The 27,071-nt window shown below is 43.9% G+C and overlaps 2 protein-coding genes across 3 annotated transcripts in view; one reads left to right on the top strand and one right to left on the bottom strand.

Annotated features, from left to right (window-relative positions):
* Positions 1 to 12,449: 12,449 nt before the first annotated feature.
* On the top strand, positions 12,450 to 19,900 carry Arl1 (ARF like GTPase 1). The gene is made up of 6 exons (XM_090328497.1): positions 12,450 to 12,615; positions 14,105 to 14,242; positions 15,640 to 15,721; positions 16,499 to 16,610; positions 17,596 to 17,774; positions 18,931 to 19,900. The coding sequence occupies exons 1-6, from the start codon at positions 12,612 to 12,614 to the stop codon at positions 18,959 to 18,961; spliced, it is 546 nt and encodes a 181-aa protein (XP_090184623.1). The 5' UTR covers positions 12,450 to 12,611; the 3' UTR covers positions 18,962 to 19,900.
* Positions 19,901 to 23,114: 3,214 nt separating this feature from the next.
* The window catches only part of Utp20 (UTP20 small subunit processome component), a 91,753-nt gene continuing 87,796 nt past the window's right edge, over positions 23,115 to 27,071 (bottom strand). Inside the window, exons 61-62 of one of the 2 annotated variants that reach the window (XM_090328495.1) lie at positions 23,721 to 23,866; positions 23,115 to 23,435 (exon numbers count right to left, since the gene is read on the bottom strand). In XM_090328495.1, the coding sequence (XP_090184621.1) occupies positions 23,280 to 23,435; positions 23,721 to 23,866 (302 nt within the window). In that variant the 3' untranslated portion in view covers positions 23,115 to 23,279. Of the gene's footprint in view, positions 23,436 to 23,720; positions 23,867 to 26,517; positions 26,713 to 27,071 lie in introns of those variants that run through there. The other variant, XM_090328496.1, reaches the window with a different exon arrangement.

Genomic DNA, 27,071 nt, shown 5'->3' with positions numbered 1-27,071 from the left:
CTGACTTTGTTACCTTGTATATTGCATATACTTTTATTTATTTGAAATAGGAAAGGGAAGGGGGAAAAAGATGATTGGGAGGGGTTAGGGGACAGGAACAAAACCATGAGAAGGGGTACCGATGTGTGAGAAGTAATGCACCTACTACCAGGTGAATGTAACTGTAACCCCTCTATATATTACCCCAACAATAAAAAATAAAATTTAAAAAACTCTTAGTTTTCCTGGTTCTGTGTAACAAGATTAATAATAATAATAATAACTATGGCCCAGAGAAGGAGGACCAAGTAATACTGTGCTTTTCTTCTTTTCTTTTTTGCCAGTTCTGGGGTTTGAACTCAGGGCCTGGGCACTGTCCCTGAGCTTCTTTGCTTAAGGCTCATGCTCTACCACTTGGAGCCATAACTCCACTTCTGGTCTTCACGTCCTTAAGAGTTTCACGGAGGGGCCAGGGGCATAGGCTAGTGGTAGAGTGCTCGCCTAGCATGCACAAAGCTCTGGGTTTGATTCCTCAGAACCACATACTCAGAAAAAGCCAGAAGTGGAGCTGTAGCTCAAATGGCAGAATGCTAGCCTCATGCAAAAATGTCCAAAGAGAGTGCCCAAGCCCTGAGTTCAAGCCCCAGACTGGCCAAAAAAAAAGTTTCATGGACTTTCCTGAGTGGGCTGGCTTTGAACCACAATCCTTAGATCTTAGCCTCCTGAGTTGCTAGGATTACAAGTATGAGCCCTACTGACACCTGAGTTTTTACAGTCAACCAACCCATCTACCCCATCAAGAATTTGATAATAAGCAGTATAGTACCTTTCTGCTGTAGAAAATACTTAATTTTTAAAACATTGTAAGATGGTTTAAAATAGTAAATGTCCCATAGAAATGCAAAGTGGGGTAGGTCAGAACAGTTTCAAACTTTTTCCCACAATTGTCAGTTAGGCAATATTCAAAGAACTTCCTTATTTTAACTTTAAAACTTAAAACAACTTCTCTATATTGATAATAGGCTCTTTCTTTTTTAAGCAGGGAGTTCATATTATTGCTTGAGATGCCATATAGTTTTTGGAAGACAGCATGTTTAGATAGGTGCTGAGCTCATGATATAATATCAAGAAATACTCCATAGAACCCAGTGTTTCTTCAATGTGATGCAAAATTCATATAATGTGTGTGCACACACGCATGCATGCATGCACACATGGACAAGTGCTGTCCCTGACCTTTTTTTTGCTCAAGGTTAGCACTCTACCAGTTAAGCCACAGCTCCACTGCTAGCATTTTAGTGGTTAACTAGAGATAAGAGTCTCACAGACTTCCTTGCCTGGCCTCGCTATGTACAACAATCTTCAGATCTCAGCCTCCTGAGTAGTTAGGATTAGAGATGTGAGCTACTGGAGCCAGGTTATATATTTGGTTCTGAAGTGTGGGGCAGAAGCAGCAGTAACAATTTAGTTTTTAAAACCGAAGAGGGGCCAGGAGTTTGGCCTAGGGGTAGAGTGCTTGCCTAGCATACTCGAAGACCCGAGTTCCATATCTCAGTACCACGTACATAGTAAAAAGCTGGAAGTGGTGCTATGGCTCAAGTATTAGAGCGCGAGCCTTGAGAAAGCCTAAGCACAGCGGTTAGGCCCTGAGTTTAAGGCCCAAGACTGGCAAAAAACAAACAACAACAAAAAACTGAAGAGACGGGATGGGCATGGTGGCTCTTATCGCCAATTAACCCTAGAAAACTGTAAATGGTGTTGTGGCTCAAGGGGTAGGGCAAGTAGCCTTCATCTGAAGAACTCAGGACTGTGCCCAGGCCCAGAGTTTAAGCCCCATGACCCACAAAAAAAACCTGAAGGGAGGGGCTGGGTGTGTAGCCTAGTGGCAGAGTGCTTGCCTCACACGCACAATGCCCCGGGTTTGATTCCTCAGTACCACATACACAGAAAAAGCCAGAAATGGTACTGTGGCTCAAGCAGCAGAGCAGTATCCTTGAGCAAAAAGTGTTCAAGGACACTCAGAGCCAAGGCCCAGAGTTCAAGCCCCAGGACTGGCATAAAAAAAAAAGGTGGGATGTACCTAAAGATATTTTGGGGCTAGGTGCTGGTGGCTCATACCTGTAATCCTGAAAAATGTGTATTGGTTAGTTCCTCCATGTTCTAGAAAATAATTATGTGACATTAGGATATCTAATTTCTCTGTAATAATAATGCTGTAGTAACAGATGTATTCATTCAATAATAAGGTTTCAATTATTTATTATGTGTGAGAAATTATGCCAAGATAGAAAAAGTAGGGGCTGGGAGCGTAGCCTAGTGGTAGAGGGCTCGCTTAGCATGCATGAAGCCCTGGGTTCGACTCCTTGGTACCACATAAGTAGAAAAAAACGGAAGTGGCGCTGTTGCTCAAGTGGCAGAGTGCTTGCCTTGAGCAAACTGTGTCAAGGAGAGTACCCAGGCCGTGAGTTCAAGCCTCAGGACTGCCCCCCCCCCAAAAAAAAGAAAAGAAAAAGTATACAACTGGAGTCCCAGCACTAGTGGCTTATGCCTATAACTCTAGCCATTCAAGAGGATGAGATCTGAGGATAATGGTTTGATGCGGCTCAAATGGTAGAGCACTAATATTAAGTGAAAACAGTAGGCTCTGCATTCAACCAGTAGGTGTGCATATGTGCCCACACGAAGTATGTTATTAGGAACTTGTCTGCCACAATGTTGAGCTATAATTATTGTACATGGACAATCGGTATAGAATCCCAAGATCCAATGATGACTACTGTAAAAGAATAAAAGAGCTGGGCGCGGTGGCTCATACCTGAAATCCTAGCTACTCAGGAGGCTGAAATCTGAGGATCAAGGTTCAAAGTCAGCCTGGCCACTACAAAGCCGTAAGATTCTTATCTCCAATTAATCTCTAGAAAATGGGAAGTGGGGCTGTGGCTCAAGGGTAGGGTGGTAGCCTTGAACTGAAGAGCTCAGGGACAGCACCCAGTCAAGCCCTATGACCCCCCCTCAAAAAAAAAAAGGAGTAAAAGAAGGAGCCTAGTGCCAGTGGCTTGCAGCTGTAATCCTAAATATTCAGGGGGCTCAAGTCCGAGTACTAAGGGTTCTGCCCAGGTAGAAAAGTCCGTGAGATCTGTCTTCTCCCCCCCCCCCTTGGTCAGTTGTGGGGCTTGAACTTTGGGCCTGGGCACTGTCACTGAGTTCTTCAGCTAACGTCTACTGCCCTACCCCTGAACCACTTCTGGTTTTCTAGAGGTTAATTGGAAATTAAAGTCTCACAGTCTTTTTTTTTTTTTAAGATGAATTCAATTGATGTTGCTTTTCCTTTTTTTTTTTTGGCCAGTCCCGGGGTTTGAACTCAGGGCCTGAGCACTGTCCTTGCGCTTTCTCAAGGCTAGAGCTCTACCACTTGAGCTTCAGCACCACTTCCAGCTTTTTTTATGTATGTGGTACCAGGCATGCTAGGCAAGCACTCTACGACTAGGCCAAACTCCCGGCCGAGTCTCACTGTCTTTAGTGGTGGGGTTGGCTTTGAACTGTGATCCTCAGATCTCAGCCTCCTGAGTATCTAGGATTACAGAGCTACCACACTCTCAGGCGAGAGCTACCACACTCAGCTTCTAGGAGACTCTTATCTCCAACTAACCAACAAAAAGCTGGAAGTGGAGCTGTGGGCCAAGTGGTAGAACACTAGTCTCCAGCCAAAAAACAAAAGCTAAGGGACAGCACCCAGGCCTCAGGAGACACACACACACACACACACACACACACACACACACACACACACACGGAAGAGCATGGAATTTCCTAGAATAGCCAGGAGACAGACAGACAGACACACACACACACGGAAGAGCATGGAATTTCCTAGAATAGCCAGAGATGCTTTGCCTAAGAGAAAGATCTTGAAAAGATGGGCTAGAACAATTCAGAGGGAAAAAAATGGAGAAAGCATCTGGGGGAAGAGGCATTACCCTCAACATTCCTTTAAACATGACCTGGAGATTAGCACCGTCACTATCCCCTGGACCTTTGACAAAGGCAAAACCAGAAGGCGATTCTTTAGGTTCAGGGTCTATGGGTGATTTATATACAAGTTAAAGTCTATGAAGTTCTGCGGCAGGCCGATCCTTCAGCAGAGTCCTCTGAAGTACTCTGCCCTTATGGTAATGGCAAACTTTGCTTTGGAGCTCAAATCTAGACAAGTCTTTGCCATCCTACAACGTGGAATAATCAGGAGATCCTTTGAGAGAATGAGGCATGCCATCAGTACCCACCAACCGGCCCTGGACAATCTGCCCACTGGGTTTTTGCAGTCCCTGCAGAGCATGGGCACACGTCACGTGGAAACCTCCTGAGGCAGGCAGTTTGAATAGTCTACAGTGGGGACAAGGGAAGAAGAAGAAAAAAACATTATGGGTGTCAAAATTTAATTATTTGTTACACAACTGACTTCAGAGAAATTTAAACCCAGCTATGCAATAACTACTATAGCTATGTATGTTGTTGGCCACATTTTATAGGACATAGGACAGCTCATTTCCAAAGTCAGCTGACCTATTTTAACTTAGTGGACACTCATGCGACAAAAAAATTTTGGAAAGGGATAAACAATAAACTGGTGCAGAGTGCTGGTGGCTCATGCCTGTAACCCTAGCTACTAGGGAGGCTGAGATATATGAGGATCAGTTTTTTTTTTTTTTGCCAGTCCAGGGGCTTGAACTCAGGGCCTGAGCAGTGTCCTTGGGCTTTCTTCAAGGCTAGCACTCTACCACTTGACCCACAGCACCACTTCTGGCTTTTCTATGTATATGGCACCTGGGTCTTGGTGCATGCTAGGCAAGCACTCTACCACTAGGCTAAACTCTTGGCCTGAGGATCAGTTTTTTTTTTTTTTGCCAGTCCTGGGCTTGAGCTCAGGGCCTGAACACTGTCCTTGGACTTTCTCAAGGCTAGAGCTCTACCACTTGAGCCTCAGCACCACTTCTGGCTTTTTTCTATGTATGTGGTACTGAGGAATCGAACCCGGGTCTTCATGCATGCTAGGCAAGCACTTTAACCACTAGGCCAAACTCCCGGCCCTGAGGATCAGTTTTTAAAGCCAGCTTAGGCAGGAACTACAAAAAGCCAGAAGTTGAGCTATGGCTCAAATGGTAGAGAGCTAGCCATGAATGAAATGGCCAAGTGAGAGCTTGTGAACTGGGGTTTAAGTCTCAGTATTAGCAAAACAAACAAAAACAAAAAAAAATTATGAGCTAGATGCCAGTGGCTTACCCCTATAATCCTAGCTACACAGGAGCCTGCTATCTAAGGATCCACAGGGGGAGAGGGCTACAGGGAAACTTGTGAAATTCTATTTCCAATTAACTAAAAAAAAAAAAGCCAAAAGTAGAGGTGTGGCTCAAGCAGTAGATCACTAACCTTGAGAGAAAAAGGTCAGCACCCAGGCCAAGTTCAAGCTTTAAGACTGGCACAAAATAAAAATTCAAAGAACAAAGCTGGGCACAGTGGCTCACGCCTATAATCCTAGTTTCTCAGGAGGCTGAGAGATGAGGATAGCAGTTCAAAGCTAGCCCCAGCACTGAAGAACAAGACTCTTTATCTCCAATTAATCACCAGAAAGCTGGAAGTGGGCTGTGGCTTAAGGGTACGGTAGTAGCTTTGAGTTGAAGAGCTCAGGTACAGCACCCAGGCCCAGAATTCAAGCACCAAGACCCACACACACAAAAAAAATCTTGCTGTTTTTCTCACATTAGCAGGAAAAAAAGCACCAAAACAAGTAATATCACGGACAGAAAATTAAACCAGCTGGTGTTGCTTATAAATGAGAAAGGAAAGGCTTTGGAATTTTCCTTAAAATCAAACAAAATGTAGCTAACCAACCAACAACCACTGGAGCTGTGCAGTCGATGGTGTTGGCTTCTTAGTGGTTTAAGTGAGTTGTTAGAGCTTTCAGGCACGCAAACAAGAAGCTCCCTAGAGCATGCAGTTCCTGGAAACGGCCCCTTCCCCTCACCATGCTCCTAGTCCAGTTTTCACAACTATAACAAAATATCTGAGTCAGTCTACTTTATATAGAAAAGAGATTTGGAGTTGTGTCTGGTCAGCCTTCTTAGTGGTTGTCTCAAGGTGGTGTGTGGCATAGAGCATCACACAACAAAACACAAGGAGCATTTGTGTGTATCCATTTGTAAAGATACTGGCTGACACTTGGGTTGTGATTGTTGTGTATTTGTCAGTCACAGGGTTTGAACTCAGCCAATGCACTACCTCTGAGCTCTTTTGCTCAAGGCAACTGCTCTACAACTTTGAGCCACAGCTTCATTTCCAGTTTTCTGGTAGTTAACTGGAGATAAGAATCTCCTCAGTATTCCTGCCCAGGGTGGTTTCTAACTGCGATCCTCACTCAGATCTCAGCCTCCTGAGTAGCTAGGAATATGGTGTGAGCCACTGCAGCCCCACCTGTGATTGTTTTATGATTAAAGTCTTGCACAGGCTGGGAGTTTGGCCTAGTGGTAGAGTATTTGCCTAGCATGCACAAAGACCTGGGTTCAATTCCTCTACCGCATACGCAGAAAAAAGCTAGAGCTGTGGCTTAAGTGGTAGAGCTCTAGCCTTGAGAAAGCCCAAAGACAGTGCTCAGGCCTTGAGCTCAAGCCAAGACTGGCAAAAAAAAAAAAAAAAAGTCTTGCATATTCTTGATGCATATGCCACCTATTTGATAGGTGTATAATGAGGACTGAGGTACTGCCAGTCACGTCAAGATCAGGATGGTGTGTGTGGTGGTTTACATCTATAATCTTAGCCACTCAGGAGGCAGCGATTGGGAGGTGATTGTAGTTCTAGGCCAGCCAAGGCCAAAAAACCCAAAAACCCAAAAAACAAACTGTCATGTATCTATCATCCCTAGTGGTAGAGTGCCTGCCTAGCATGCAGGAAGATCTGGGTTCGATTTCTTGGTACCACATACATAGAAAAAGCTGGAAGTGGTGCTCTGACTCATGTGGTAGAACTCTAGCCTTGAGAAAGCCCAAGGACAGTGCTCAGGCCCTGAGTTCAAGTCCATGACTGGGGAAAAAAATGCAAGACCCCAATGAAGAACTAGAACAAAGAGGCCTGCAGAGATGACTCAAGGGATAGAGTGCCTGCCCAACAGTCACAAGTATCAACTGAGAGAGAACGAGACTATTGTCACCACAAAGAAATGTGCTCTTTACCTGACTTATGTTAACTGTAACTCCGCTGTACGTCACCTTTGTAATAGTAGGTAAAACAAAACAATCCAGTATCACCTCAAAAAAGTATCTTTTTTGAGGATAAATGTGTACATGGAGAAAGGGGACTATTACCTGAATACATCTGTGTGCGTAACCCCAAACAAGACAGCAGCAAGTGTCCGGGAAGACTGGGCACAGTATGGGAAGCTTAAACTGAAAAGATTATAGTACAAGACCAGCTTGGGAAAAAAATCTATGAGGCTCCTTCTCATACAATGGCTGGGGATAACAGTGCAGGGGGAGAATTAAATAGGCAGACTAGTCCAGAATGGCCTAGAGACAAACGTAGGGAAATGGGATGGTGACTTAAGTGGTAGTATTGTCTACCTAGCCAGTTCAAACACCTGAGTATAAACTCCATTACTGCCAAAAGAAATCACACACAAAAAAAATCCATGTAAATTACATAAATAATACATAAATTCTGAAGCAGGTTATTACAGAGATAACAGACATAGAGAGTGGTGTTAGAGATGAGACCCATGAAAATTGAAAAATGTATGGCATTGTTTTTTTGCAGCAGATGGGAGGTGGGAGCTGGAGTGATGTAGAGGCTGCTCACAAGGGCTGGAACACGTTGTTACAGGCAGTGATGAAATGTCACTGAAGGATAAAAAAGGAGTGAGCACAGTAAACAGATGTAAAGTAGGAGCAAAAACATTATTTGAGCTGGGCCTGTGGCTCATGCCTGTAATCCTAGCTACTCAGGAGGCTGAGATCTGAGGATCAAGGTTCAAAGCCAGCCCAGTCACTAAAGAACATGAGAATCTTATCTCCAATCTCTAGAAAACAGAAAGTGGGCTGTGGCTCATGGGTAGGGTGGTAGCCTTGAGCTGAAGAGCTCAGGGACAGGGCCCAGGCCCAGAGTTCAAGCCCCATGACCGCCCCCTACACACAAAAGAAATGTACTCTTTACCTGACTTATGTAACTGCAACCCCTTTATAATAACAATAAATTAAATAACAATAAAATAAATAACCTTTATAATAACAGTAAATACAAAACCCAAAATATGACAACTTAATTTTTTAGAGCTGGCCTTAGAAAACATAAGGCAGGAGCTTAAAAATGCCAATCATTTGGCTTCTGAGAGGTAATGATAAAGTATAGGAACAGATTGATTCTAAAGAGAATTGTTAGTATTCACGTTATTATAAAATGATTTGGAGGAAATGTAAGACAGTTAAGGGCTTCACAGGCTAGGGAAAACAAAAGAATAAACACAAAACGAACAAAAAACCTGCTGTACATCCAAAGTTTCTGCACCTGCCAAATGAGATGTTAGCTGTAACTCCTTTGCACATCCCCTTTATGATAAAAAGACTTACAAACTGAAAAAAATAAGAGGTGCCTTGAGTGTAAAGAGAAAAATCAATGTATGATTCTTTGAGATGTCAGAAAGATTTATGGAGGTGTGTTAGACTGCTGTGGCAATGACCCTGAAGAGATTTCCTTCATTATTCTGACTATCCTGAAGAAGTCAGTGATGAAAAGAATTATGCTTTTTTTTCTTTTTGATCAGTCCTGGGGCTTGAACTAAGGGTCTGGGCATTGTTTTTTGCTGAACGCTAGCACTCTATCACTTGAGCCACTTTTGGCTTCTTTTTGCTGCTTAATTGGAGATGAGAGTTTCCTGGACAATTCTCAGATGTCAGTCTTGTTTAGCAGTTAGGATTACAGGCATGAGCGATGGTCACCTGGCTATGAATATTGCTTGGAGACAAACTCCAGAAGACTTGTTGGAAGGCTACACGATTTTAGAGATAGTGGTCAATGTACATCTGCATTTTAAAATTTAGTACAGCAAGGACACCAGGATTGGGAGAACATTAACTGCTCATTCAGTTTTTTGGTTTTGTGGATCATGGGGCTTGAACTCTAGGCCAGGGCGCTGTCCCTGAGCTCTTCAGTTCAAGGTTATCACTCTACCCTTGGGTCAAGCCCCACTTCCTGTTTTCGAGAGGTTACTTGGAGATAAGAATCTCAGGTCCTTTTGTGCCCGGACTGGCTTTGAACCTTGATCCTCAGATCTCTGCCTCCTGAGTAGCTAGGATTACAGGTATGAGCCACTGTGCCTGGCTTATTTAGTTTTGAGTATATCAGCCAGTTGACAAATCTAGCAAGTATATCTGGAGCAACAGCACCATCTTGTGGCCTCTTTTGAAATAGTATAACTTTCTTGATAGTTTGACTTTTAAGTGGTTCAAGTTGTGTGTGTATGCCATTTCCTGGGGCTGAACTCAGGGCCTGAGGAGATTCTGTGTTTAAGTATAGCACTCTACTATTGAGTCATAGCTGTACTTCTTTTTGCTGGTTAACTTGAGAACAGTCTCACGAACTGTCCTACCTGGGCTACCTGAGTAGCTATGATTATAGGTGTGAGCCACTGGTGCCTGGCTCAGTTGTGAAAATCTTGAGGAACAAGTGTAACAAATGCTGTAGAGTACAAACTTGGAAATGAAGTACAATAATTTAGAGAATAATAATGTGTGGTGAGAAGTATTTTAAGGCAGGATAAGGAGAATATGGAATAGACTGCAACTTGCAATTTTTGGCAGCACTGGGGTTCAATTCAGGACCTTATATTTGTTAGGCAGGCTCTTTACCACTTGCTTGCCTTCAGCCAGCTCTAGCTGTACAAACTGAGAGCAAGGATTGGGTGGAGGCAAGATCTGATCACTGTGTGTGCGTGTGTGTAGCTGACATTAGTAACAAATTTATCCCAATTTTTTTTCCCTTGTTGTGGCAGTGGCTATCAAACCCAGGTCTCAAACATGCCAAGCAAATGCTCTAGGAGCTCGGAATGTGGCCTAATGGTAGAGAGCTTGCCCAGTATGCATGAAGCCGTGGGTTTGATTCCTCAGTACCACATAAACAGAAAAAGCTTGTAATGGTGCTGTGGCTCAAGTAGTAGAGTGCTAGCCTTGAGCAAAAGAAGCTCAAGGACAGTGCCCAGGCCCTGAGTTCAAGCCCCAGGACTGGTCAAAAGAAAAAAAAAAAAAAGTGGGACCAGGATTTTAGCCTAGTAGTAAGAGTGCTTATCTAGCATGCATGAAGACCAGGTTCAATTCCTCGAAATCACATATGTAGAAAAGGCTAAGAATGGTGCTGTGGTTTGTGATAGGGCTCTAGCCTTGTAAAAGCCCAAGGACAGTGCTCAGGCCCTGAGTTCAAGCCCCAGGATTGGCCAAAAAAACAACAGTAACAACCCAAAAAACGAAAGTTTATGGTTCCAATAACAGCTGTTCAAGGTCTTGAGAAGCCAAAGCCACAATCTCAATATCACCAAAAAGAAAAAGAAACAAATACTAAGTACACCATCTGCTTTGTACAAAAAAAAAAAAATAGGATTTAGGCTGGGCATCAAAGGTTCATGTCTGTAATCCCAGTTACTCAAGAGGCTGAGATCTGAGGACTGACATTTAAAGCCAGCTGGGGCAGGTAAATCAGTGAGATTCTTAGCGCCAATTAACCACTAAATGGTTGCAACTGGAGGTGTGGCTCAAGTAGTAGAGTGCTTTGAGAAACTTAGGGCAAGGTCCTAAGCTCAAACACCAGTACTACCACACACTAATAAAAAGTGTTTAAAGAGAGACAGAAGGAACAAATATGGTCAAAGTACATTACTATGGAAATATCATAATGAAACTACTCCATATACTCCAGCACACTCCAGTTAAATGAAAGAAAGAAAAACACCAAGCAATCTTTACCATTCTCACTGCACACAAAAATAACTAGAGCTGTGCACAGTGAACCATTTGGTCTGGCATTGCTAAAGCAACGACAGGTAGGTCTTGAAAAATCAACAGGAAAGTGTAACATCACCTTTATCATAACAATCAAAATTAAAAAAAAATAGGAACTTTTTTCAAAGTGAAATTCAATCAATTCAGACCTTTGAATAATGCCTTTCAATAATCCAAATGACCACTGGCAGAAAAAAGTCCCTCATCCAAGTGATATTTCACAATGTATACATGTATCTAAACTCCACAGTGTACACTGTAAACATATGTCAATTAACACTTCCTCAGCGAGGCCGAGAAAACTCTTAAAAACGGCTGTTCATAACTTGTTGCCTGGGTGAAAACAATCAATTACGAATGAAAATAGTGTGCAAGTTTTATCGAGGAAGGAAACCCAAGAGGAGTGTTGAGTGGTTTTCTGGGGGGAAAGCTGGGGATTTTCGAAGGGATAGAAATGAATCACTTTTCTATTGGACTTTAGGAATCTTTGTCACATATTCGATCTTTAAAATAAAAACCTCAAGTCTGGGGGGCCCTCGTCCCCCTCCCTCCCTCCAACACATTTCCCGGTCAGAACTCCTGTAACTTCCAAACCACAGCAGCCCTGGAGGGGGCGCGTCCCAAGCGGCCCCAAGCCCCAAACCCCAGGCCCCAGCTCCAGGCCCCAGTCCCTAGGCCCAAGCCCCAAGCCCCAAGCCTCAGCTCCAGGCCCCAGCCCCTAGGCCCAAGCCCCAGCTCCAGGCCCCAGCCCCCAGCCCCCAGCTCCAGGCCCCAGCTCCAGGCCCCAGCTCCCAGCTCCAGGCCCCAGCCCCAGGCCCCAGCTCCAGGCTCCAGCCCCCAGCCCCAGGCCCCAGCTCCAGGCCCCAGCTCCAGGCCCCAGCCCCCAGCCCCAGGCCCCAGCCCCAGGCCCCAGCTCCAGGCTCCAGGCCCCAGCCCCAGGCCGGCCCTTCCACGTCGCTGGGCAAGGACAAGGCGAAGGGAAGCGAGGCTGGGCTCGAACGCTGTTCCAGCAGGCCACCACACGACCATCTCGGGTTAGCGACCTCGGGTGTCAGGCGACGCTGCTGCACAGGTGGCGCCAGGGCCTCCCGTAATTGTCGCGCAGTCCTAGTTCTTCCCCGGGACGAGGCTGGGTGAGAGGTGAAATCATCCGCGCCCGGCGCCCCCGCCACGGCGACTGGCGGCGGTCACAGCCTCCCAGGGCTATTTACGTCATGCTTCGGCTGATTCGCCACTAATCGGTGGTCAGAATTTAACCAGAAAATAGTTTTCCCTATTTCGGAAGTCCTCCCTAACTAGACCAGGAGAATCCGGAGGGACTCCTCCGCGTGGAGGAGTTTTCATCGCTGTTCTGACGCCCTCAGCACCGACTCCCGGCGTCGAAAGTGCGGTCGCGGACGCGGAGGCCGGCGTTCCCGAAGCGCAGGCGCAGTGGCCCCGGCTCCCGCCCCCTCAGCCCGGGAGTCCGACGTGGAAGTTGCGGGCGGGCCGGGCCGGCGAGGAGACCCAGGCGAGCGCAGGTGGCGCCGGGGCCTGGAATTGAGTCGCTGCCGAGCCCAGGCCTGTCTGTGAGGATCGGCGAGGGCGGACAGGCGCTTCACCATGGGTGAGGGGTCGGCAGGGGCGGGAGGAGCGAGCCGCTGCCCCGGGGCTTCTGGGGCGACCCCCGCTCCGTCCGTGCCGGGGCCGGCCGGCCTTGGCGAGGCGCCGCTGACCTGGGGGAGTTCCGGGGGCGGAGCCGGCGGCGGACTGGGCCCTCGCCCCCCGCCCCGCTGGGCGGACCTGGGCCGGGCACTGGCCGTCCGGCTGGCCGAGGTTCCCCAGGTGACCCCGCGGCGGGGGCTTGGTTCTCCCCCGTGGGGCGGGGGGACGACGTGCGCCGGAACGATTACGGGGAGGAGTTGGTGGGCAGCCAGGTGGGGCTCTGGCTGCCGCTTGCCCCGTCGTCGTGGAGATGAGGGGGGAGACGCCGCGGCGGTCAGCGCGGACGCCCGGCGGCCCCCGGACCCCCCCGGGTCTCCCCGCGTCCCCGGGCCTGCCTCCAGTTTTCCGGGCAGCGTGTACTTCCTGCTCCCGGGCACGGGCCTGCGCTGCGCTGGCCTCCTAAGCCTCCTTACCACCTGTAAGCGGTAGAAACCGTGTGCCAAGTCGCTGGCTGCCACTCTGCCCAACTTTCCCCACGGCTCTCCAGCCCGCACTGTGTTTATTTTTCTAGACTCTGCAGCTTTAAATCGGGCGGTTGCTTTTCCAAATAGCCAAGTGTGACATCGCTAATTGCTTTTCATACTTTAAATGTGCATGCATGTACGCATATGTGCATGTGGACATAGCCATATATTTGTGACACACACACACATATCTACGTATATAATTTCTCCCTTACTCTCCCTCTAGTTACCCAGCTTGGCCTCAACTCTTACCCCTTTGTCCTGAGTGCCAGGACTAAAGGTGTGCACCACCAACACCTACGTGGCCTTTTAGATTCCTGATGTAACTTATGCAGACCTTTGGCAGTGTTAAACGGGAGAGAGAATGTGCCCCAGTTACTTTTCTCCTACCCAGTACCCAGTGATACAGTGAATGCAGATTTGGCTTTTAAAATGAGTTTTCTACCAGTGGTGCTTCTCGTTATTTTTGGTGCATTTGTCTGCTGCCGTTTCTTGTGCTGGGTATATGGTGGAGGGAACTCTCAGTGACTGAAGACGGTTATGGGGGTACTGCTGTTCAAGGGTCCATGCCTTTCCTTGTTTCAGTGCCCCTCTGACTGGCCCTTCCGTTTACCAGGGTAGCTAGAAGACGATGCTAAGCTATCCCCTAGTCTTCTGATTAGTCAACTCCACAAGGGCTGCAACAGCATTGTTAATTATGTAGTGTATCTTCTGCCTGCCTGCCTGGCACAGTACTAGAACCTGGCAAGGTCACTAATTACTTGTTGGATGCAGACTAATATATTTCATTAGGAGCAAAAGTACCGACTTACCATCTAGGAAAATATACTTCAATTTGTAATGTGGCTTTCAAGGGTGAGGTTAAATTTTTGTGGACCTAATTTGAAAAAGAACTTTGAATACATTTGGCTTTGTATTACCTTGTAGGTGGCTTTTTCTCAAGTATTTTTTCCAGTCTCTTTGGAACCCGGGAAATGAGAATTTTGATTTTGGGATTAGATGGTGCTGGAAAAACCACAATTTTATACCGACTACAAGTTGGAGAAGTCGTTACTACTATTCCTAGTAAGTGTTGGTATCATAAGCTAATTGTAGCACTTTTTGGATTCCATTTGAGAAAATTTTATGAATTAATTTTATATTAACACCATTTTCATCAACTGAGAGGCATTTTGATGTTCTACATACCTGTCCTCTGCTCAACCAGATTTAGAGCTGAAGTTGGCTTAAGTATCAGTGTTTCTGAGAACCAGTATCTGCTGCTGAAAGAGATTTCTCCTCGCATTAAAGGGGAAAGTAGTGAAAGTACTCTGTTAACCTGTGTAAAGAATTATGTAGAATAAGTGACAGTACAAATCCTAGTACTTTTTTTCCCTACATTTGCTACTACTTTAATTATAATTGTATTGGTTACTTTAAAAATTTGATTTTAAGCTGGGTGCTGTGACTCACACCTGTAATCCTAGCTACTCGGGAGGCTGAGATCTGAGGATCCTGGTTCAAAGCCAGCCTGGGCACTAAAGAACGTGAGACTCTTATCTCCAATTAATTACTAGAAAATGGGAAGTGGGGCTGTGGCTCAGGGGTAGGGAGGTGACCTTGAGCTGAAGAGCTCAGGGATAGCACCAACGCCCACAGTTCAAGCCCCATGTCTGCCAAAAATTTTTTTTGATTGTACAGACTGATACAAAAATCACACGTAAAATAATTTGCAGATAGCCCTGCTAGATTACATTAAGCTATTGTTGCTTATACTTTTTCATTTGCTGATCTGATTTATAGAGAGATTAACACATTTAAACTAAATTGAAGATTCCTAGCTTGCTATGCTTCTACAGTTATCTACAGTACATTTCTATAACTGCTGTTTAAGTGTACAAATTAAAAAAACAAGTTGGATGCCTATAGCTTACTAGCTTCTCAGGAGGCTGAGATCTGAAGATTAAAGTTCAAAGCCTGCCAGGACAGGAAAGTCTGTGACTTTATCTCCAGATAGTCATTAGAAAACCAGCCTTGGTGCTGTGGCTCAAAGTGGTAGAGCACTAGCCTTGAGCAAAAAAAGGCTCAGTGATAGCTCCCAGGCCCTGAATTCAAGCCCCATGACTGATTTTTGTCCATGCCAGTTCTGGGGCCTGAACTCAGAGCCTTGAACTTTTGTTTGGCTTTTTCATGCGTAGCTTGCAGTCTATCACTTGAGCCACTTCTCCATTTCCTTCTGAGTAGCTAGGCCTATAGATATGAACCATAGACACCTGGCTCAAGGAATTATTTTATAACTTGGAGGCTGTGCTCATCTTACTAATTAATGGTGTATATGTTCATCTTTCTCAAAGTATACTTATCTTCAATAATAACAAATAATTGTGATTCAACAATTATTAATTGCTAAAACTTAGATTGGATACTTTAAAGGTAGAATGCATTAAAATCTACAGATGCTACTAATTTGATTTCTCTTACAGCTATCGGATTTAATGTAGAGACAGTAACATACAAAAACCTTAAGTTCCAAGTCTGGGATCTAGGAGGACAGACAAGTATCAGGTATGGTATAAACATCAACTCATTTTGTGGTATTTAATATTCATGCATTCATCTACATGTTATCAGCAAGGAACCAAAATATATCATCTGTTGTAAACTAGATGTGAGCTATCCAGTTTAAAATCTGAAGTTATTTCCTCAGGGTATCCATTGAGTTAAAATCCAAGGAAACTAGTTAAATGAACATCTTTCATGAAAATAGAAAGGTCTAGTTACTTCAGCATTAGCTCCTGCATCTGTGAGATAGACTGATTTGGAATTTATAACAATGCTATTTAGAGCTAAACATAAATGCCTCCTGCAGTTCGGGATTTGATGTGACAACTGTGAATGTTTGGTGACTGACAATCCTAGCTCACCATAACACCATCTTAAGAGATGTATATTACATACCCTAAATGTCCTTAGCTTATTTCATTTCTTAAGTCACTTTTCTTGCTTAAGATTTTAATAGTCAGGTCTGTGGTTCAACATTTTTTACCGGAATATCTAGTGATTTTTATGAGAATGTGAGTACACTGTTGGCATGAATGAATTGCGGAGTTGTTTGGAACTCCCTGTTCCTGTGGTGTTTACTCTGGGTTTCCAGCACCCTTGCAGGGAAGGGGTAGGAGCTGTCTTCCCCTCGGGAGCAGCAGATCATTGTGTCATTGATTGAACAGCCCTGGACAAGATTAGCATGCGATCGTCACTGTTTCTCCATCCCTGTCCTGAAGCTACCATGGAAACTGGCATGTCTTTCAAATAATGATATATTCTTCTCTGAATTTCCTTTAGGCCATACTGGAGGTGTTATTATTCAAACACAGATGCCGTCATTTACGTGGTAGACAGCTGTGACAGGGACAGAATTGGCATTTCCAAGTCAGAATTAGTTGCCATGTTGGAGGTAAGCATACTACCACACTAAAACACGAGCCATCCATTCATATCTGCTTGCTATTTCTACTACTTTAGCTGTTTTAGAAACGTTCTAGTTCTGAGCAGTTTATATTCTGAGCCTTGATGCTTTCCTTCAGATTCTTTTGCTCAAGGTGAGTGCTCTACCTCGTTAACCAGTGTCTTGGAGCTTTTTGAGTAGTTTATTGGAGATAAGAACATCATGAACTTTCCTTCTGGCTTTGGTCCTCAGATCTCTGCTTCCTAAGTAGCTAAGATTACAGACATGAGCCACTGATACCCAACAAGAAAGGTATCCACCCCCCCACCACCCCCTAGTAGATTGTGGGGCTTGAACTCTGGAAGCTGTCCCTAAGCTCTTCAGCTCAAAACAGCGCCACTTCTGGTTTTCTAGTGATTAAGATAAGAGTCTCATGGTCTTTAGTGCCCAGGCTGGTTTTGAACTGTGATCCTCAAATCTCAGCCTCCTGTATAGCTAGGATTTTTTTTTTTTTCCCAGTCCTGGGGCTTGAATTCAGGGCCTGACCACTGTCCTTGAGCTTTCTCAAGGCTAATGGTGTGCCACTTGAGCTACAACACCACTTCTGGCTTTTTCTATGTATGTGGTACCAAGGAATCGAACCCCGGTCTTCATGCATGCTGGGCAAGCACTCTACCACTAGGCCAAAAGCCCAAGAAAGGTATTTTTTTAAGAAGGGTATAGACCTATATAGAAATGCAACCTGAAATATGTAAATGTATTAAGTGAAATACTTGTATAATATAGAACTCAGAAAAACATTCAGACTCAACCGAGATCCTGTTAGGAGGGTAGCATTACAGGTGAGGCTTAATACTTTTTATGCTTCTAATTTTGAATAACTAATGACCATTACATAGTAAATATAAAGTACCCTTTTGAAATATTATTTGTCATTTCTTCTCAAACTTCCAGAAGGAACTAGAAAAAATTCAGTATCTTCCATTTTATCTAGGAGGAAGAGTTGAGAAAAGCCATTTTAGTGGTGTTTGCAAATAAGCAGGACATGGAACAGGCTATGACACCCTCAGAGATGGCAAATTCTCTTGGGTTATATGCCTTGAAGGATCGGAAATGGCAGATATTCAAAACGTCAGCAACCAAAGGCACTGGCCTTGATGAGGCAATGGAATGGCAAGTATCATGTTTCTGGAAGCCATATGTACATTTGTGTGTGCTCACAACTCTGCATGCACATGAGAAACAACTGGGGCAATATTTTCCTTTTGGCTTACTTGTGCCAGTTCTGGACCTTAAACTCAGGACCTAAGCACTGTCCCTGAGCTTTTGTAGTCAAGGTTAGTGCTCTACTACCTTTTTTTTCCCCCCCAGACCACTTCCACTTTTTTTCAGTGTATGTGGTACTGAGGAATTAAACCTAGGGCTTCATGCATGCTAGGTAAGCACCTATCACTGGGCCACACTCTCAACCCCTAGTGCTCTACAGCTCTGAACCATTTTTTTTGGTCAATCATGGGGCTTAAACTCTGGGGCTGAGCAATGCCCCTGAGCTCTTCAGCTCAAGGCTACCGCCCTACCCCTTGAGCTACAACCCTACTTGCAGTTTCTAGTGGTTAATTGGAGATAAGAGCCTCATGGACTTTAGTGCCAGGGCTGGCTTTGAGCTGTGATCCTCAGATCTCAGCCTTCTGAGTAGCTAGGATTTCAGGTGTGAGCCAACATGCCTGGCTTCAAGCCAATTTTAGGGTAGCAATTTTGGGCTCATAGACTTTGCTGCCTAGGCTGGCTTTGAACCTTGCTTCTTAGATTTCAGCCTCTTACACAGCTAGGATTCCAAGTATGAGCCACTGGTACCTGGCTCCTTTTGATTTATTTGAAATGGGTCCTCACTATGTGCCCTGGCTGACCTTGAGATCTGTGTTACTTACCAGCTTCTTAGTTATGTTCCTTCAGCCTTTTCTCCACCTACCTAATGTTAGAGAAACCATTTTCTAATCTTTTTCTTGCCTTACTTCCTTGTCTAAAATATCTTATCCTTTAGTAGTTAGAGTAAGCCTTCCAGATGTGTGTCTGTTCCCCTTGTTACACTTCAGTACATTGTTACCCAAAGCAGATTAATTTAGTTTGTGAATCTGCTTATTGGATATTGAGTTCCTTGAGAATTCGAGACTGATTTTCCCTCTGAACCATCTACATGCACAGCAATAATAGCAACCCAGAGAAATAATGATTTAATGGAGTCTGCCTTGACTATAAAACCTCTATTGTAAATGTTTGTGCTTTGTACCTGAAAGCTCATCAATGAAACTCTTCATTTTTCTCTTTACAGGCTGGTTGAAACATTGAAAAGCAGGCAGTAATTCAATCACTCCAGCTCCTCTGAAATAGATGACATGTGTCTCCCTGCAAACAGGTGTGCTTCATGTGACTACATGTGAAAATTGTGATTGATGGTATATCTAGAACTGATATAGAAGTGACTGTAACATCTATAATAGATATTAAAAAGCACACACACACAGTATTTGGTTGGAGGGATAACTTGGTCAAATCACCTGAAAGTTCAATGTAATGTAAAATATTTCTTCCTTGCTCTTCTGTGTTAAGGTATGCTATTTGTATGGAGTTCTTACTCAAATATAGTTCTATTAAAGAAGGCACTCTTCTCAGGGGGAAAGCCCTCTCACTTCTGAATAAATGGTTGCATCTTGTTTGTATAGACACTAACATATATAAATTGGGGTTTTTTTCTCCCTTACAATAAATTAAGTCTTCCCAAAGATTAGACTCAGTAGAGTAGACTAGAAACATACCATGTACCATAGCCTTCGTTTGCTTACCTGGCCACATTTACTGGCTGCTCTGTAATTGTCAATTCTAAGTACTTTATAGTCATCAAAAGAATTCTACATAGATTGACTTAATTGATTCATACAGCAACCCTGTGACGTAAGCAGGATGTGTTATATAATAGTCTTTCATGGTTGTGGACTCAAGGTTTTTATAGGTTGGCTTGCCGACAGACATAGGACTCAAAGTAAGACTTTTGGGTCTGAAGCTTGTCTCATAAATTATATTATCTATTCCTGAATATACCATCACTGACAATACACAGAACCTAAGTTAAAATTATGGTAGTCAGAGAACATTGAAAATAATGTCTATTTAAACTTACTTGGTTATAGTAATCTTACCTAATATGGCAGGAAAAAAACCAGTCCTGAATGGTTATATTTCACAATATAATAAAGAAAAAAATGGCATTAAAGAAAATAAAAAATATTTTAAGAAACAGAAAAGATGTTGTAACTGTCTTCCGTGCATCTGTCTGCAATTAGAACGTAAATTGGTTAAAAGTTAAAATCTTATTTGTTCTACAGAAAGTTGTTGAGCATTCTTGATTTTAAACATTAGGTTTACTGGGGTGAAGAATGTGCCTTAAAGGTAGAGTACTTGCCTAACATGCAAGAAGCCCTAGGTTTGATTCCTCAGTATCACATAAATAGAAAAAGCCAGAAGTAGTGCTATGGCTTAAGTGATGGAATTATCCTTGAGCAGTAGTAAGTTAGGGACAGTTTCCAAGCCCTGAGTTCAAGCCCAGGACTGCCCCCCCCCCCCAAAAAAAGGCTTACTCCTAGGTTATAACATTAGGGAAAAAAAGTCATATTCAAAGGAACTTTTCAAACAACTAATTTCACAGGATCAGTTGTAATGTGACAGTGGTAAACACAATCCTAAAATCATTCCAAGAGTGTTTTTAAGTTAAACAACCAGTAATTTAAAACTTAGGTGCTGGCTGGTAAAGAGCACTTAAGTCTCAGAACATGGGTTCCTATCTAGTCCTCCCTACCCTTGGAGATGTTGGCTTCTGGCCTCTTTCCCTCACAGTCTCCCTGTCTCCCTCCCCCCCTCTCCCCTTATCCTAGGGCTCTGGGTCTGAGCACTGTCCTGGGGCTTTCTCAAGACTAGCACTCTACCACATGAGCCACAGTACCACTTCTGACTTTTTCTATGTATGTGGTACCAAGGAATTGAACCCAGGGATTCATGCATGCTAATTACACTCTACCACTAGGCCACAATCCCAGTTCAGTCATTCTCTTGAATGGATGGACCTTTCTTTTTTCACCTGTGGGATTTTTTTTGCCAGTCCTGGGGCTTGAACTCAGGGCCTGGGGACTGTCCTTGGGCTTTCTCAAGGCTAGTACTCTACCACTGAGCCACAGGACCACTTCTGGCATTTTCTACATATGTGGTATCAAGGAATTAAACCCAGGGCTATGGTCATGCTAGGCAAGCACTCTACCACTAGGCCCCACTCCAGCCCAACTAACTGACTGACTGTCTATTTGTCTGTCTCTCTCTCTCTCTCTGTCACGAGGCCATACTCTGGGCCCACCTGTGGGATTCTTATTCTTGCTCAATCATTCATCTGTAGTTTGGTTTTGGAAGTCATCTCTGGAGCCTCAGGCATTGCTGTGGGATGAGCCGCAAAGGCCATTTGGACACCTGGTCCACCAGAAGATGTCCACAGCTGAAGTAGTGTATGTCAGCCAAGGAGAGCACTTCTCCAGTTTGTACTTTGCTTCCCTTCTGGCCAAGGGGGCATGACAAATTCTAGAAGAAAGTTTACTTATACCTTGAGATGCTAGGCTTATATTCAAGAGGCAGTTACTCCCCTGAAGTTCAGGAACACTGAAAAATAGAAGTAGGGTGAAGTAGGGCCTACCAGGCAGATAGATGCAGCCTGGGGCATGGCCACTGCCATCTTGATCAGAAGCTGAATGCTAAGGTGGCTCACGCCTGTAATCCTAGCTACTCAGGAGGCTGAGATCTAAGGATTGCAGTTCAGTGCTGACCTGGGGAATGAAAGTCTGTGAGAATCTTAATTTCAGTTAACCATCAAAAAGCTGGAAGTAGAGTTGTGGTTCAGTGGCAAAGTGCCAGCTGTGAGCTAAAGAGGCAAGGGACAGTGCACAGGCTCTTGAGTTCAACCCCTGGCAGTGGAGTGAGTGCATACAGTTGAGTGAGTGCATGCTCTCTCTCTCTCCCTTCCACCCCCCCAAAAAAAACCTAACCGCCAGGTGAGGTGGCTCAAGGGGTAGGGCATAGCCTTGAGCTAAGGAGCTGAGGGATAGTGCCAAGGCCCAGAGTTCAAGACCCATTACCCACACACACACAAAAAAAGCTTAACAGCCTAACTAGGCCAATAAACCATGCTAGTCTAGATAGAAGTTCAATGCAAGAAAGGAAACCTCCCCCATGCTTAAGACAGTGACTATTCCATTGACTCTTACTGTAACAAGGCCTTCTCAGGAGGCTGAGATCTGAGGATCAAGGTTCAAAGCTAGCCCATCACAAAATGACCTGAGACTCTTAGCTCCAATTAACCAATAGAAAACAGAGGAAGTGGGGCTTGGCTCAAGGGTAAGGGGACGAAGAACTCAGGATAACACTCAGGCGGAGTTCAAGCCCCATGATCCCCCATACAAAAAATAATGACGACCACAAAGATGGCTAAAATACAATCATCTTACAGCATCTGTATGGCATGCAACCACTTTTCCTGCCATATCTCTTTTTTGATAAACCTTCCTGACACTTCCTAAACTTCTCCACAGTGGTTTAAAAAACTTGCTCTACCGTGTTTGCTAACACTTGGTATTGGCCTTACCAATCTGATGGGTTCCAAATAAAATTGTACTCTGGCGTTTATCTGCATAAAGGAATGATTCAAAATATTTGGTGCAGAAGAAAGCTTCCCTGCCACAATTCCTTTAACTTCTGCTGTGGGGGAGAATGAGGTCAAAGGACTCAGCTAACCAGGGTGGCACTTAGGGAGCTGCAGGGCCAGGTCTCAGGCAGTGGTGTACTCACTGGGGGTGTACCTAGTAGTATACACCTGCTCAAGAGCTTACGTAGAGCCATTAGCAGCTCATTGTTAATGTGAAGGGACTGTTTATACTGCTTTTATGCAATGCTAGTTTCTCTGGTCACTTTTCCTACTGATTGATTATCTTTGCTGATTCACTGGTATTAGTGATACTATACAATAGTATTCAGCATATATCATATCATATATCCTAGGTTTATGACTTTTCATAAGCTAAAGTTCTTAATATTATTGAAGTAGTATTTATGATGTTCACTGTATCAACAGCAGCTTTGGTGTGTTTTAATATCTACAGTACAAACCACTTACCTCATTCTGTTTTCATAATGTCAGAGCTATCTTGGCTAATATGAATTTTTGAATCAGCTTCATTAAGTTTACATGAACACTTGTCTGTTTGCTCCACTATGCATTTAACCAACCATATCAACTTGGAAAGAACTAGTATCTTATGATACTTAATTTTCCTACCTCCTGCCACCTCTCTAATTGTGTAGGCATTTTTAATGCCTTTTGATAGAATTTTACATATTTTCCACAAAACAATTGTGAATATTTTGTTGCACTCCTAATACCTACATTTTTTCTTATTATTAGACAATGAGGATATACAGTGGTATTAAACATTTTAATTAAAAAATAGCACAATTACATTAAACTATACATTATACATTCAAGGCCAAGGTTTATCTTAAATAATAAAATCCATGATTCCAGCCTAGTGGAGAATATACCAAACAGTTTATGCTTTGGAGACTGAATGACACACACAGCACAGGGAGGTCTTACTCTACTATGGCTAAATCTTTTAGGCTGTGAGTCTTTTGTCTCTTGGCCTTATAACCTGGACGTAGGAACTCTATCTTCCTCTTCTTTGCTTCACTTTTATTTTTATGTTTCTTCATTTTTTTCTTGGCAGCAATATCAGGATTAGTTACAAACTTGAAGAGAACAGAAATTTTTATTATTTTAAAGTACATTTTAAGCCAATTCAAATCAAATACAGAGAATGTGCTACTTTATTTACCTTTAGACATTAATGTAGTAACATACCCATTAATGAAAATATTGAGCTCGGGCTAAGATTCTCCACCTTTCCAAATCTCATCTCCCCCGACAAGCCCTCCCTCATCGCCACAGGGGTATAATACATGAGTGAGTATCCCTGGCTAAAAATGGTTGTTACACATCATATTAAGTGAAAGAAGCCATATTCTCAAACTCACCTCCAGAGCCTTCCTCTTTTTCCGGAGTGCTCTCTTTTGATTAGCCTGTTTCTGTACAGAGGCAAAGGCTAATGAGAAGTTCTCAAGCCCAACCAGCTTTTTGAGTAATTCGATAATTTCCTGGGATAGATTCTTCAGCAAAGGATCTAGGGACACACAGAAAGTGGTGATCAGTCAGGCATGTGACAACCAACACCAATCCAAAACTGGCCTCTGGGTTTCAGACGTGGGGAGACAAGCAGAATTCCTGATATCAAAAGCAGCTGCCACAACAGGAGACCAGAGATTATAAGATCTACTTCTCAGCAGAAGGTGGCCCTCAAGACATTACAGAACTCAACAATGTAACAAATGTCTGGCCCTACCTTTATGAACCCACTCAGCTTTGTACAGATGTGGGGAGAGGCCAACTTGCTTCTCTAGCGTCTAAGTTGTGGCTCACAGAACCTAAGCCCTGCCTTTTCTGGAGATTAGAGACTAAGAAGCAAATGAAAAGCTAAATCACTTAGATTTTTGAATTTTCAGAGTTCAGGATATCTGTGTTGATGGAGACCACCAATCTTTTCCCACTGATAAAACCCTAATGCCAGCTGATTATCAGGTGCTTAGTAAATGTTTCGCTGACTCAAAAGCAGCTTTGAAACTGGCTCTCAGCAGCTTTTTAACCCTAAGACTAGAGTATGGAAACTTGGCTCAACATTGTAGAACTTAAAAAATCTCCTGCTTCATTTGCTTCTTTTTTTAAACTTTTTCTTTTTTGGAGATAGTTCTTTTTTGGGGGGGAGGGGATGTGATTGAACTTGGCCCTGGGTGCTGTGTCTGAGCTCTTCAGCTCAAGGCTATGGCCCTACCCTTGAGTAAAGGCACACTTCGCATTTTCCAGAGGTTAACTGGAGGTTAAGAGTCTCAGGTCCTTTTGTATCCACACTGGCTGGCTTTGAGCCCTGATCCTCAGATCTCAGCCTCGAGTATCTAGGATTACAGGCCAGAGCCATGGCACCTGGCTGGAGATAGTTTTATTAAGTAATCCTTAGCTAACCTCAAACTCCTAGGCATACAATGTTGTATCTATCTAACTACTTTTTTTTAAATATATTTTTTATTGTAATTAATAGAAGGGTTACATGATATTTGCCAGATAAATGGTGCCTTAATTCTCACACATTGATACCCTTTCACATGTCATGGTCCCCATTTCCCTCCCCCCCCACCCCTCATCTTGTTTTCCCCCGTTCCCTATCCAATTTCAGATAACCAAATACAATTATATCCGATGTATCTAACTACTTTTAAATTTCTAACATCCAGTTCACCGTCTTTCTTTCCAGCTCAATTTCTTCTCTTCTTGTTATCAAACAAGGATCTTGAGCCAGGCACAGTGGCTCACATCTGTAATCCTAGCTACTCAGGAGGCTGAGATCTGAGGATCAAGGCTCAAAGCCAGCCCAGGCACTAAAGCACTAAAGTCTATGAGACTCTTATCTCCAATTAGCCACCAGAAAACCAGAAGTGGCACTGTGGCTCAAGGGGTAGGGTAGTAGCCTTCAGCTGAAGAGCTCAGGGACAATGCCGAGGACCAGAGTTCAAGCCCCACGAACAACAAAAAAACCCCCAAACACAACAACAACAATAACAACAATAAAATAGGATCGTGAGAAGAATATATCAAGTGTACCAAGCAAGGAAACAGAAGAGAAAGAGAAAGCATTTTTTTTCCCCCTTATTGATTATGGGGCTTGGATTCTGGGGCTGGGCACTGTCCCTGAGCTCTTCAGTTCAAGGCTACCACCCTACCCCAGGGCCTGGGCATTATCCCTAAATTCTTCAGCTCAAGGCTACTATCCTACTCCTGAAGCCACAACACCACTTCCAGTGTTCTAGTGGTTATTTGGAGAAAAGAGTCTCACAGTCTTTAGTGCCTGGGCTGGCTTTGAACCATGATCGTCAGATCTCAGCCTCCTGAGCAGCTAGGATTACAGGTGCAAACCACTGTGCCCAGCCTTTATTTATTTTATTTTTTTTATGACAATAGTTGAACTTAAAACTCAAGCCCTTTGTCTTTTGGCTTTTTTGCTCAAGGCTGATGCTCTATCTCTACCACCTGAGCAACAGCTTTTGGTGACTAATGAGAAATAAGGGTCTCTTGGATTTTCCTGCCTGGCTGGCTTCCAACTGTAACCCTCAGATCTAAGCCTCTGAGCAGCTAGGATTATAGGGTTCAGTTATTAGTGCCCAGCTCACTTTTTAATTACTAAGAAGAGAATATAACAATTTTTATTGTTTATTATAGCTCATAGCAAGATGATGTTTACTTATTCTTTTTTTTTTTTTTTGGGGTGGTGGGGGGGGGTTTGGTTGGTTATGGGGCTTGAACTCTAGGCCTGAGTGCTGTCCCTGAGTTCTTTAGCTCAAGTATAGCACTCTCCTCCTTGAGGCACTTTCTGTTTTCTGGTGGTTCATTAGAGATAAGAGTCCCACAGACTTTCATGCCCAGGATGGCTTTGAACCGTGATCCTCGGATCTCAGCCTCCTGAGTTGCTAGGATTATAGGCCTGAGCCACCAGCACCCAGCACCCAGCTCTTCCCCCACCCTCCCAATTCTGGGTCTTGAACTCAGGGTATGGGTACTGTTCCTGAGCTGCTTCTGCTCAAGACTAGCACTCTACAACTTAAGCCACAGTGCCACTTCTGGCTTTTTCTGTTTATGTAGTACTGAGGAATCAAACTCACGATTTCATACGTGCTAGGTAAGCACTCCACCACTAAGCCATGCTCCCTCTCCTCCTTTCTTTCTCTCTTTCTTTTCTTTCTTTCAACATGGTTTCCCTATGTAGCCTTGAACTCTTGATTCTCTTGCTTCAACTTCCTTAGTGCTGGGATTGCATATATACCACCACACCTGGATCTTATGAGGTTGAGCAATATCCCAAATAAATTTTCCTTGCATAATTGAAGAATAGGATTAAGGCATCACTTTTAGGAGAGAAACACTCTATGAAAGAATATAGAAAAGAATAGTCAAATATAGTACAAATGTAGCTGGGCGCTAGTGGCTCATGCCTGTAATCCTAGCTACTCAGGAGTCTGAGATCTGAGGATCGCAGTTCAAAGCCAGCCCGGGCACTAAAGTCCGTGAGACTTTTATTTCCAATGAACCACTAGAAAACTGGAAGTGGCGCTATAGCTCAGAGTGGTAGAATGCTAGTCTTGAGCAAAAATCTTCAGGGACAGTGTCCCATGGTCAACAACAACAACAACAAAAAAATAGTACAAATGTGCTGGCTTGTGTGCAATTCAACTGTCCTTACAAGATTTTACCTTTGAACTCTATATGGACAGAGGACTGGAAGG

Source organism: Megascapheus bottae, chromosome 2 (genome assembly GCF_031878675.1).
Source record: "Megascapheus bottae isolate mThoBot1 chromosome 2, mThoBot2.hap1, whole genome shotgun sequence".
NCBI classification, from domain to species: domain Eukaryota; kingdom Metazoa; phylum Chordata; class Mammalia; order Rodentia; family Geomyidae; genus Megascapheus; species Megascapheus bottae.
This window is presented reverse-complemented; position numbering and strand designations above follow the sequence as displayed.

Excerpts from the sequence above, each read along its gene's own strand:
- Arl1 (XM_090328497.1), top strand. Across the intron at positions 14,243-15,639 it reads AGTCGTTACTACTATTCCTA|CTATCGGATTTAATGTAGAG; the intron begins GTAAGTGTTGGT and ends TTTCTCTTACAG. Across the intron at positions 17,775-18,930 it reads CTTGATGAGGCAATGGAATG|GCTGGTTGAAACATTGAAAA; the intron begins GCAAGTATCATG and ends TTCTCTTTACAG.